Consider the following 13,088-nt stretch of genomic DNA (forward strand, 5'->3'; position numbering starts at 1 on the left):
TCCTTCGACACGATTTGGAATGCCGTCTATTTTAAAGTTAGTTCTAAGCTAAAGATGATCTCTCCCCGGCCAATTAGGGACTCCCCCAAGAACAGCCTCATTGTTGTCTCCTGACCTCCCCCCTTCTATTATCTCTCTTCCCCCCCCCCCTTCTAATTAGTTTGTTGGCCTTTGTTCCTTGTTTTTTCTTTTTCTTTTCCCCCTAGGGGATGTATATTCCTTCTCTCTCTTCTTTGGTAATGAATTTTTTATTCACCCAAAAGAACTAATTATAAGGACATTTAAACTACATTAGAAATTACATAAAAATCATAATCTTATTAAACTTCCTAAAATAGAATCTTCTCGCTGATCAACACCCCATCAGTAAACTGATCATAACTCTTGTGATACAAGTGGGACTTGCAAGATCTTAATCTTGTTGGATGGGTAACTCAATAACCTAACAACCAACACCAATTTCATGTAAAATAGAGAAGTTTTGACCATCCAAAAAATACTCTTCAAGAACAGTCGCAGAAATAATACAATTTCCTGTGATATGATGCTCCCAAAAACTAATCGATGGCTTGTGGAGCATCAAAACCACTCAAGCAGGGCACTGGGGTGCTCCCCCAATCAATACCCTGTAGTTTTAGTGGTTAAAATGCACCCTGCTCAAATGGTTCTCCCTCAGCTCCTCTTTCCTTTCTTCTTCTTCTTCTTCTTCTTCATTCTCAAAGAGATTGTTCATAGGCACTTCTCACAGCACCATAACAGTATCTTCATTTTATCCTTTCCCTATTTTCTTTGACTTCTTTAAACCTTAATTAATCAATATCCCTTTTCCTACATCAGACAGCTTAAGCAGATGGTTGTCATCATAGTCATCAGACCTGAACAGACAGTTGTAAACTAATTGAGTATTCAACCACTTCATGGACAAGCTAATTCACACATCAACCCTTATTTATTTATTTTTGTCTGTGGATGGTTCGGGGATGTGTGGAGAATAGGATGATCTGGTTTCCATTGAGATGACATCAGTTTACAAATCAGGCTTAATCAATTCCCCAGCCATCAAAGCAGATCAATGCCCGGATCATGTCTAACAACTGACTTTAGCAAGCTGCCATATGGGCGTCTGGACTACCTATCATACAGCTGAAGTATCAGCATAGAGACTATGATATGTTAAATGTTTATAGGAAAATTTAAACCACTTGGCACTAATATCTTTGGCATCATATAAGTGACATCCTACCCCACCCCACCTTCACCTTTATTTTTTTTCTGTGTTGACTGTGAGTGAATTGCTTATTTAACAGACATAGACGATACTTGGAAACAAGCAGCTAAACATAAAAATAATGTGCTGATTACAGCATTTTTTGCCAATTCTAGAAATTAGGTGCATATGAAATTGAAACTCCTGAATAAATCTATCAATGGAAAAAAAAAAAAAATAGTATCAATAATATATATGTTTTTTCAGACCTGAATTTCAGGGTCAGCAACAACATACTGCTTCAAGAGCCTATCACCGAATGCCCTAGAGACAGCAAGAACACCGCCCACTCTCCAAGTGCCTGCATTAGCACTTTCGAATCACAGACATAACTCACAAAATAGATGCTAATAAGATTATTTCTCACCAGCCCACATCACAAATCCTCCAGCATCTTCAATCCGCTGCCGTTCATCAGTTTGATCTGGCTTGTGATCTCGTGACACAGCTATGGCTGCATGAAATTCAGTGGTGCTTTTATTATATGTGCATTCAAGGAAACAACTAAAGGACAAAAGAAAAGTGAAAAACCTATGGACATTCCCCCTTCAAAGAGGGTCAGCGAATCCACATAGCAGTGGCATGAAGATTTTAAGAGGGGAAGGGAAGAATATAAAATGAATGAAGATAAAAACCTAACGTCCGTCCTTAAAATTCATGTGGATAATCTGGTATACATAGTTGCTGCCAAGCCCAAATCATATGGCAGCTGAATTTTTAATTCAGTCATTACTACTTATAATCTACTAATTTACAAAACAGTAAAGGTAAATAACCTCTCCTAAAGCACCTAACCAACCAAGACAGTCCTACCAGCTATCAAAACTAAAAATAAACTACAGAATAAATTAAAATCCCCAAAACACCCCTTTTACCATATTACAAAACTACCACTGAAACTAAATTAAAGTTTGATGGACCATAATTACTTCCACTACAACTCAGACAGAACTTTTACAGGCCATGAGTTTTAATCTAACTGACCTATAAAAAAACTGTTTTAGCCCCTACTATTACTACATATTTAAGCATGAACAATTTCTATTGAAATAAACTTTGTTAAATGAAGTAATGACTTGTGTCTAACATGACACTATCCCTTTTTATTTATAATAATGGAGAAAATGTTCTAGGATATTACAAGGACCAATAAACCCTAAAGAACTTAAGGACCTGTTTGGATTCTAATATCATCCCTAAAACCCATTATTAGAACACTCCCTCCTAAAGCTGGTGCATAGATATCATATATGCCAACTTGCAGATAATAGGATGAAACATCTTATTGCTAAGACCTTTAGTAAATACATCAGACAGTTGTTCACTACTGAGAACAAAAGGCATTAAGTCTCATATCCAGTTTCTCTCTGATAAAGTGTCAATCGATCTTCACATGTTTGGTTCGATCATGCTGGATAGGGTTCAGAGCAATGTTGATGGCTGTTTTGCTGTCACAAAATAGCTTCATAGGAAGGGTAACAAGGACAGCCAAATTTGTAAGAAGACCATGAAGCCATAGAAGCTCATAAATGCCATGAGCCATAATACGGAACTCTGCTTCAGTACTTGACCGGGCAACCATAGCTTGCTTCTTGCTTCGTCACATAACAAGGTTACTATAAACAAAGGTGCCATAACTAGTCGTAGACCTTCGATTGTCAAAAGAACCTGCCCAATCAGCATTTGTGAAGGCCTCAACCCTAAGGTGATCATGAGGAGAAATAAGGATGTCACATCCTGAAGCAGATTTCAAGTAACGGATAATGCACAACACAACTTCCATGTGTGTCGAGTAAGGATCATGCATGTACTGACTAACAAGACTGACGACATAAGCTATGTCAAGGTGCAAAAGAAAGATAGATCAAACATCCAACTAATTTCTGATCTCCCCTTGTCCACAGAATCGCCTTCCTTGCTAACCAGGTGACCATTAGCGTCAATAAAAGTATCTGCTAGCTTGCACCCCAACATACCTGTCTCAGAAAGAAGATCAAGCATATACTTTTGTTGAGACAAGTAGATTCCATGAGAAGACCTAGCAACTTCAGTGCCAAGGAAGTAATGAAGCCGTCCTAGATCTTTAATGTCGAATTCCTCACCCAGGTATTTCTTGAGGGGAGAAATATCTGTCAGATAATAATACCCAGTAAACAATATCATCTATATAGACGATCACGATAGCAATCTTTCCACCATATCTTGATGAACAGAGTGTGGTTAACATTACTTTGAGAGAATTCTATAGCAATCATAGCCTTGTGAAACCGCCCAAACCAAGCATGAGGGGATTGCTTCAGCCCATATAATGCACGCTTCAATTTGCGCACCTTCCTTTGAATTTAGAGCAAGTGAGCCCAGGAGGAATGTCTATATACACATCCTCCTCATGTTCCCCATAAAGGAATGCATTCTTCATGTCCAATTGTTAAAGATCCCAACCTAGGTTAACAGAACAGGATAAGATGACAAGGATTGTGTTCATCTTAGCCACTGGAGCAAACTTCTCCTGGAAGTTAATCCCATAAGTCTAAGTGAAGTCCTAACAAGTCTAGCCTCGTAACGATCCATTGTCCCACCAGCTTTCTGTTTAACTGTGAAGACCCACTTACAACTGACTATCTACTTATGTGGGGGAAGACACACTAGGTCCCACATGTCTTTCTTCCTTAGAGTCTGCATCTCCTCAACTATAGCTGCCTACCATTGTGAGTCTACACTTGCTTCTTGCCAAGTATAGAGAATAGACATAAAGGACAAAGAGGACACAAAACTATAGTAGGCGGGAGAAAGTGAGTCATAAGAAAAAGTTTTAGTAATAAGATGTAAAGTACAAGACCTAGTGCCTTTGTGAACAACAATAGCAACTCAAGAGGGGAGTCTTCACCAACAACTAAAACATCAATAGGAGGGGAAAGAGAATTACCTGGGTCCAAGGGGACTTGATCAGGTTGAAGAGGAGATAATTGATGTGGTAGGGTAGGTGATGGATGTGCAGTGGCTTGGGTCTGCTATCCATGACCATTTACACACATCTCTGGCCAAGCTGGAGTGGAAGCATTAGTCTCCCCCTTAAAAGGAACATCGGAAAGGATAACAAATGGCAGAGTAGCAAGTTCAAGAGGTAGCACATCTTCTATTGTGGAAGAAGACTCCCCCTGAAGAGGTGGTGTAGTGTAGTAAGATGTAGATTCATGAAAGACAACATCCATAGTCACAAGCCAACGTCGAGTAGGAGGATGAAAACACCGATGGCATTTCTGAGTGCGAGAGTACCCTAGAAAAATGCACCGGATACCACGAGGATTAAACTTATTTTGAGGATGATGATCACGACTCCACAAGCATAATAGACATAGACGAACACCTTGGAAGGAACATGAAAAACAAAAGAGCCTTGGAGAAGATCTGATGCGGATCCGAGTTCCAAAAGCCAAAATCGGACTGCTTAGGGCCCACAATAATAACAAAAAAATCTCAATTTAATGCTTTAGTGGAATTCTTGTAATTTCAATAGCAATCATGTGCATTACTAATAGCATAACATGTGACAAGGACAACTGAGACAGAAAATTAGGAAAGGGGGTATTATGTAATTGCTACAGTAAGGGAGGAAATAACAAAACACACTTTTTAGGACAGGGGGTTTTCCTGTAATAACCACAAATTCAACTCTCTCAGCAATATAATAACCTACCATCTTCTTCCCTATAGAAAACAGGGTCAAGACGGTAGACTAGGGAGCAACTCTAACAACAAATCTCGATCTTTAGGGCTATTTGCGATCTGAGATTTCAGGTAATGAATCGCAGCAGGAGGACAGTTATGATCCAGCTTCGAAAAGCCTCAATGGTTCCCAAATCAGATCATTTGTGAAACCTACAACTGAATTTGGCGCTAGGTTGGGTTCAACTTTGTTGCAAGTTGATACGGCTAAACTAATTGCCTAGTCAGGTAAGAACACGTGGTATCCAAGGGAAGGGCATGTGCCACTCACCTGATAGAGGCCGCAAGGATTCTAACCACGTAAACCACGTGAAAAGAATATTCCCCACGAAGGGGATTGGACGTATCCGAGTAGGACTCAGAAAGGGTAAAAGGCGGACCCGAGGGGGACTCCCAAAAGAAAACCCTAAACCCCAAGGGCTATAAGAGGGAGCTGGAGAGGAGAGGAGAGGTAAGTAAATAGACCCACACCATTACTCTTGTAAAAAACTGTTCTGCCGGTCTCTAACTTGGGCGTCGGAGGACTAATCCCGGAGATACCTCCGGGCCTCTGCCTTCGGTGCTTGTGCAGGATCAGCTCATACTGATTTTCGACAGCAGCACAGGTCTTGTTCCTCACCACTGGAGAAAGGCTGAAACTCTAGGGTTCCGGTCGTCTAGGATAGAGGTTCTCACGCCCTAAACCTCTGGCTCATCTGAGGGTTATAAATGGCGATCGACTTCAACAATCGGGGCTGTTGGAGCTGCCCAGAAACAAGGAAGGTTAAGAAGAACAGAAACTAATAAGGATGAAGAAGAATAAGAAATAAAGAGGAAGTAGGAGAATGGAAGGGAAGAAATGAGAAAATTTCAGAGAGAGGCAGGAAGGGGGGAAGCATTCACGGCAGCCATGGTTTCACCAAAATACTCTTTCAATTTCATTCAATTCCAAGTTCTCAGTTGGGTACAATAACTCTATTTAAAGATTCAAAGTAGACCTACTTTCCTATTTGAAACTGAAACAAATATTGCATCTGATATAAAATAGAAATAAAATCTCACTCAAAGAAGACTACTACCAAACTAAATTCTGACTCTGAAAAAGAAAGCAAAGAAGGAATCAAATCAAAAGACATTTTAAACCCAACGCCCAATTGCATCAGCTCTCCCAGTCTTAAAAGAACTTGACTCCGTCAAGTTAGGTCGTGCTCCCAAGATACCCTAGTAAATCAACCAGAAATGAGGTGGGATGTATCTTGAAGCAAATAATGGGAACGTAACTCCGTGAAGAGGGAGAGTAGGTTAACGTGTCACTGGAGCAGGAGTCAATTGCCGACATGGCATGTCTAATAATGCGTTTGGCATCATTAAGTACGTACGGCCTCTTTGCTTTACCTTGATGGTGTTCCATGCACCATCATAGAGAATACAAGCATGTCGTTGCCAAGGTCACCCTAAAAGAATGTCGCAGTGCACCAATTAGGTGACAAAGCAAGATACATGGCATTGTAACAGCCCAAACTATAGATGTACTCGAACACCTGTAGCGGCCTCTTCAAGAGTTGTGGTTCCAAAACCTTGCAAGTGAATCTTCTTGAAAAGTTGCTTTTATGGAAGGTTGTGTGCTCGAACAAATTCAGCAGAGATAAAGTTTGCTTCTACCCCGGTATCAACAAGTGTATGAATATCCATAGGATCGGAACCGTGCAGGAGAGTACCCTTTTGTCTGAAAAGAGGAGCTTTATCAACTAGTCAATTGAAGAAGGATGTAAGACTAGCGGAATAAGCTTCGACATCATCATCATTATAGTCAATATCATCGGCATCGAGGGGACAAGGATGTAAATTAGGATCAACATCATCACTCTTCTCTATCGGTTGCTTCTCTGCTGCATTCACAGAACGAGTCCTATTGGGTCACTTGTTGGAGCAGTGATCTTCTCGCCACAATTATGGCATTTGATGTTCTTCACGCAATCACTATCCTTGTTGAATTCTAACCTTTTTCCTTCAACTCTGCGAGATCCAAGCTTCTTTTCCTCCATACGTGGTGGAGGTCTATAAACTGAAGGAGTCTTGATCATGCTCTTCCAATAAATGGACTTCTCTTCAGCTGTCATGGAATGAGCTACTACCACATCAACGGACCTAAAATCAGTGTTAGCCAATTCGAGTCGGATCTCAGTACTTAGCCCATTGATATATCGCATCACCCATTGCTGGTCTATTTCCTAAAGTCGACACCTTAAAGATAGTTTCTGGAATTCGAGGGTATAGGTATCCACATCCTTGTTGCCTTGTCAAAAATTAAGCAATTTATGAAACATCACCTTCTCATAATTAAGAGGAACAAATTTCTCAGTCAGAATCTACTTCATGACCTCCCAATTGGTAACAGGTCCAAGTCGCCTAACAAACCTTATATGCAGTACATCATCCCACCATGAACATGCATACCAATAAACTTAGTGAGGATGAGTTCACACTTCTTCTCGTTCGGAAGAGATTTATAAGTAAAAATTCTCTCTAATTTGGTAAGCCAGTCAAAAAATTCTTCAGGTCCCTTTTCACCACTGAACTCTAAAACCTCAAACTTTGATGCCATAATCCCTGTCAGAAAATTGTCAGGTAGCATCTTGGGGTCTAACTAGATCACGTTGTTGTCTGTGAGGTGTATCTTCAATCTATAAGGTATGAAACTGAGGAGGTGATGCAGATGGTCCTTCGTCAACTCGTGTTTCAAACCTCTACATAAAGGCAGAATCTTAGTGAGGGCACCTTGTGTCTCGCCCATGAGCTTGTCATATTTTACCTTTTTCTTCTCAACCTTGGCATTAGCTTTCTGTTGATTCTTAAGTACTTCAAGATACAATTTATACAACTCAGCATTGGTGATGTGACCGGTAATGGTTAGAAAATTTGCTCTGATACCACTTGATATGGATCCGGCTTCCAAAAGCTGAAATCGGATCGCTCAGGGCCCACAATAATGACAAGAATCTCAATTTAATGGTTTAGTGGCATTCTTGTAATTTCAGTAACAATCATGTGCACTACTTATAGCATAACAAATGAAAAGGACAACTGAGATAGGAAATTATAAGAGGGGGTATTCTGTAAGGGAGGAAAGAACAGAACACAATTTTCAGGATAGGGGGTTTTCTTGTAATAACCACAAATTCAACTCTCTACGCAATATAATAACTTACCATCTTCTTCCCGATAGAAACCAAGGCTAAAACGGTAGACCAGGGAGCACTTCTAACAACAAATCTCGATCTCCAAGGTTGGTCTCGATCTGAGATTTCAGGTAATGAATCACAGCAGCAGGACAGTTATAGATCCAACTTCGACAAGCCTCAACAGTTCCCAAATCAGATCTTTTGTGAAACCTGCAACTGAATCTGGCACTAGGTTTGGGTTCAACTTTGTTGCAGGTCTTGCTCCTCACCACTAGAAAGATCATTGGGGCTGAAACTTTAGGGTTCAAGTCACCTAGGATAGAGGTTCTCACGCCCTAAACCTCAGGCTCATCTGAGGGTTATCAATGGAGATCGATCTCAACAGTCGGGGGTGCTGGAGCTGCCCAGAAACAAGGAAGGTTAAGAAGAACAGAAACTAATAAGGATGAAGAAGAAGAAGAAATAAAGAGGAAGTACGAGAATGGAAGGGAAGAGATGAGAAAACTATAGAGAGAGGCAGGGAAGGGGTAGCATTCACGGTAGCCATCGTTTCACCAAAATACTCTTTCAATTTCATTTAATTCCAAGCTCTCAATGTGTACAATAACTCTATTTAAAGACTGAAAGTAAACCTACTTTGCTATTTGAAACTGAAACAAATATTGCATCTAATCTAAAACAGAAATAAAATCTCACTCAAATAGGCTACCAAACTAAATTCTAACTCCAAAAAAGATAGCAAAGAAGGAATCAAATCAAAAGATATTTTAAACCCAACGCCCAACTGCATCAAGATCCAGAGGGGAGCTGAAGCCAAGGACCATAGAAGGCATTTGGTTGATCAGAAAAGCGACAATGAGAACAACGTCACTCTAATATTGGGAGGGAACATGCATCTCAAACATGAGAGAGCGTGCTACTTCACACAAATGGCAATTCTTCCGCTCAGCAACACCATTTTGAGCCGGAGTATTAACACAATTGGTCTAATGGACCATCCCATAAGCAAAAAGATAAATTTGAAAAGACCCTTCGAAAACTAATGGCCATTGTCACTTCGAAGAATCTTAATAGTAGCATTAAATTGGGTCTGCACCATACAGTGAAACTGCTGAAAGCAATGAAAGATCTCACCCTTGCATGGTTTTAAGTATCGGTACGTACCATACCGTATCAGCCCTTACTGATATGATGCACATCGATATGATACATGGATTTCGTATCAATATGTATCCTACGATACATATCGATATGCACCGATACACCACTGATATACACCAATACGATACGATACGATACGCATCGATACGTACCAATACTCTATGAAAAAAATAAAATCGAGTGGAATGGACGTTTCAGTATGTTTCGGTACGTATCGGTGCGTATTAGTATGTATCGGTATGTATCGATCGATACATACCAATACGATATGATACATTCCAATACAATGCGCTACGGTCATATAATGGCCAAGTTGGATCATTTTTCAGAAAAAAAACTATTTTTTTAGGCGTCTTTGTTCCAAAGTTGCTGCCAACCATATTTCTCTATAACTAAAGTGGAAATCAAGGTTGGGAACAAGGATTTTACATTTATGGGACAACTGCAAACCTTGAATTCTTAGTATGATACCCTCAATTTAGTGTTTATCCATAATACATGTTATCAATTGCTTTTTTTAACAATTTTTTATGCAAAAGTGTATAAAAAAGTGTTTCCTATCCATTTATGTGTGTATCTTTAGCGTATCTTAATGTATCTCCGATACAATATGATACATATCTTAATTTTGGCCGACCGATATAGCGACCGATACCGATACTTTAATCCTTGAACCCTTGGCACACATCATATAAATACAAGTGGCTCGAGAATGATAGTGAATAAAAGAGACAAACCACCAAAAACTATTAACAGACACATAACGGGATGGACCCCAAATATCAAAATGTATCAATGAAAAAGGAGTGGCACTCTTATTACCAGAAACATTTGATTCAAGTCTGTTTGGCCAATACCCATGCCTCATAAAATAGCTGACTCGAATTACAATGGTCAAAAGAAGGAAAAGCCTAGCTAAAGTCCCCAAAGGACGATGTCCTAAACAACGGTGCCCCTGTACTAATTCAGAGATGGGAGGTGATGTAGAAGATATTTGTAGAGCCTGACCAAAGACAGAAGATTAGTCATCATCACATAGATTCTTCTTGTGGTTGCAATGTTGGTGCCACCTTTCAGTTAGTAGATCCATGAAGAACAAATTTCTTATGCAGTGGAAGGGTTGGATGGTGCACAAATTATCATCACGATCAAAAATTCCATTTTTTTGTTCCAACCAACATCGACCCAATTTAATAATGTGTTGAGGGGAATCAAACAATTCACAAAAAGCATCGTCAAAATATTGAGAAACAAAGAACTCAACGAATACATCATCCTCTAACTCAAAAATAATCTTATCGGTCTTTGACAACATATCTACAACAAATCTCAAGATGAAATTGTCGTGTTGCCTCTCGTAAATCAACAAAGTAGCAAGTTTTCCATTGGGCATTCAAACTCTGAATTTGAACATAAAGATTCCATGGCCAGATTTGAATTCCGAATTTCTATGGACCTTGCACAAATAAGATAACTCCACTAGGCAAGTGGGTGGCAGAATTGTAATGGAGGTTCAATTTTTTTTCTTTTTTTAAGGATGGCAGAATCGTAAATACTTGAGTGGATTAGAACGCAAAATGGAAATGTAAAGGGGGGATGGGAAAATTTGGAAGAAAATAACATATGGGAGCAAAAGGGAATAAAAGAGATGCGTAGGGCATTGTTGGAATAACAAAAAATTATTAAAAAGAAAAGAAAAAGGAATTGTTGGGGTTGGAGTTGTATCGGGTCGACTAAGGAAAGGTTTCTTATTGAGAGACGGAACTACCGGATCAGGGGAATTCAAATGTTGATGGGGAAGCAGCGAGCTTCCAGCAAAGGCAAGACTCCAAGGGTACAGCAGAAGACCAGGAGATTTGATGGTGGAAGTCGGCATCAAGGAGGTTGATTCTAGAGGTTATGGGAAGAGGTCGAGTGCGAACCACGTAGGAGGCATTGGCATTTGTAACCTTCGACAGAGAATGGAACCAATAGGAGGATGCGTCTTCAGCTGAAGAAGTGATCTGTAGCAAAAGGGTCGAACCAGGTATGATTTCTCTTCCCTTTTCTTCTGTTCTATGTCTCACTCTTTCTTCTCTTCTTCTTTCTGTTCAGATCAAGCTCTCTCGTTTCTCTTTCTTTTTTATTTGGCCGCTGATAGAACCTAGAAAGGAGGAGATGGGTTGATTGAAGTGGTTAACGAAAGGTGAGGACGGTGGGGTGAAACAGAAGGGATTTTTATTTTTAATGGTTTCTGTTGAAACCCTAGGAAGAAGGGAGTGTTCCGATCTAGGGTCAGTGGAATGGGTCAATGTAGAGTTTATGTAATAGGGGTAGTGTAGGAATATTGTCCTAAGTTGTATTTTTCCTTTTTCCCTTTTCACCTCCCTAGGGAGGTCTATGTAATATTCCCAAGACTTGTGTGAACATAATATATGTGGGAAAGAGCAAGAAGCCTTACCCATGTTTGCTCTCATTTTCCCTTCCCTTCTCTCATCTTCTCTCCTTCTTCCTTCCTCTCTTCTCTATTCTTCCCTCATCTCTAACCCTAGTCCTTATTTCTAACTCAATGGGAGTTGTGCTTGAAGAGGCACAGGGGTGGGGTTAGCCGGTCAGGGTTCAACAGGTCTTTTTCATTTTTTCTACTCCTCTGTTAGTAAATAGAGTCGATGCTCTTTTTCTTTTTTTCTTTTTTCTTTTTTTTTTTGGTTCAAACTCAGTTCTCAGCAAAAGCCAGAATAACATAATGGAAAGGAAAGGAAGAAGGTTGATGGGGAAGGAAGAGAAGGATAGAGGATCCTTCGGCTCTGATATCAAGTTGATTGAGGGTCGGTAGGGAAGGGAAGAGATGGGTCTCAAAGTTGTAGAGGAGAGGGAGAAATCGCACTAAGAAAAGGGAGGGGAAAGAAGAATTGCACATGCACGCAGGATCCACAAACATTCAACTCAATTCATATTTTCTATTCTCTGATTTGTCCAATGGTTATAATCATTATATAGGGAAAATAAAGACAAAAAAAGGGAATCAACTGAAATAGAAAGCTACCATAAATAAGCAAACCGACTCTACTAAGACTCTAAATTCTACGTGAACCCAACTTGCTATAATAAAATAAATCAAATCAAATCAAAGACAATTTTTCTAAATAAAGTAAATTCCTAAAATCCTACTAGACCCAAAACCAATATGGATTTGTCCATCTCTATCTGGAAACCCAAATGGGTATGGAATGGTTCATGGGTGTGCATCTGCATCATAGTTATGAAGGCGGGAAGGCGACGGAGGTGTTTGAGGGGCTTATGAAGCGCTTTGGTTATAGGGCAGGCATAAGTCGTCGCCTTATCAAATAAAGTGTTCTAATGTAGGTTTTATTTATTTTTTATTTTTTTTATGTAACCATTTTATTTGACACAAATAGCATATTAAAAAATATATAATTCTACTTATATGCTAAATAAAGGTTAAAGATTCATACCAATGCAGGATATTCATAAAAAAAGCAAATCAATAAAGTGAATAAACTAAGTTCATCTTTATCATAATAGCATATAATATAACTATGAAATAACATTATAAATATAAAGAAAAAAAGGCTGTTAAAATATGTAAGTATTTATTATACTTACCTCTATGATGCGAAAATGAGTGCCTAAGGTCATCTACTATATTTCTACTCCTGACAGTCTAATTAGGGCTGCAACTAAAGTCAGTGTCGCTGGAATTGGAAAAGAAAACCAGGAAAGAAGAATAAGAATGAAAGAAGAGAAGGGAAGTCTTGTTGGAATGGGAAGAA

At 39.4% G+C, this 13,088-nt stretch overlaps 1 protein-coding gene across 1 annotated transcript in view; it reads right to left on the reverse strand.

Annotated features, from left to right (window-relative positions):
• The window catches only part of LOC122064280 (probable protein phosphatase 2C 59), a 46,293-nt gene that overhangs the window by 9,366 nt on the left and 23,839 nt on the right, over positions 1-13,088 (reverse strand). The window contains exons 6-7 of the mRNA XM_042627989.1: positions 1,635-1,721; positions 1,477-1,568 (exon numbers count right to left, since the gene is read on the reverse strand). Coding sequence (XP_042483923.1) covers positions 1,477-1,568; positions 1,635-1,721 — 179 coding nt within the window. The remainder of the gene's footprint in view (positions 1-1,476; positions 1,569-1,634; positions 1,722-13,088) is intronic.

Source organism: Macadamia integrifolia, unplaced genomic scaffold (assembly GCF_013358625.1).
Source record: "Macadamia integrifolia cultivar HAES 741 unplaced genomic scaffold, SCU_Mint_v3 scaffold1599, whole genome shotgun sequence".
NCBI classification, from domain to species: Eukaryota; Viridiplantae; Streptophyta; class Magnoliopsida; order Proteales; family Proteaceae; genus Macadamia; species Macadamia integrifolia.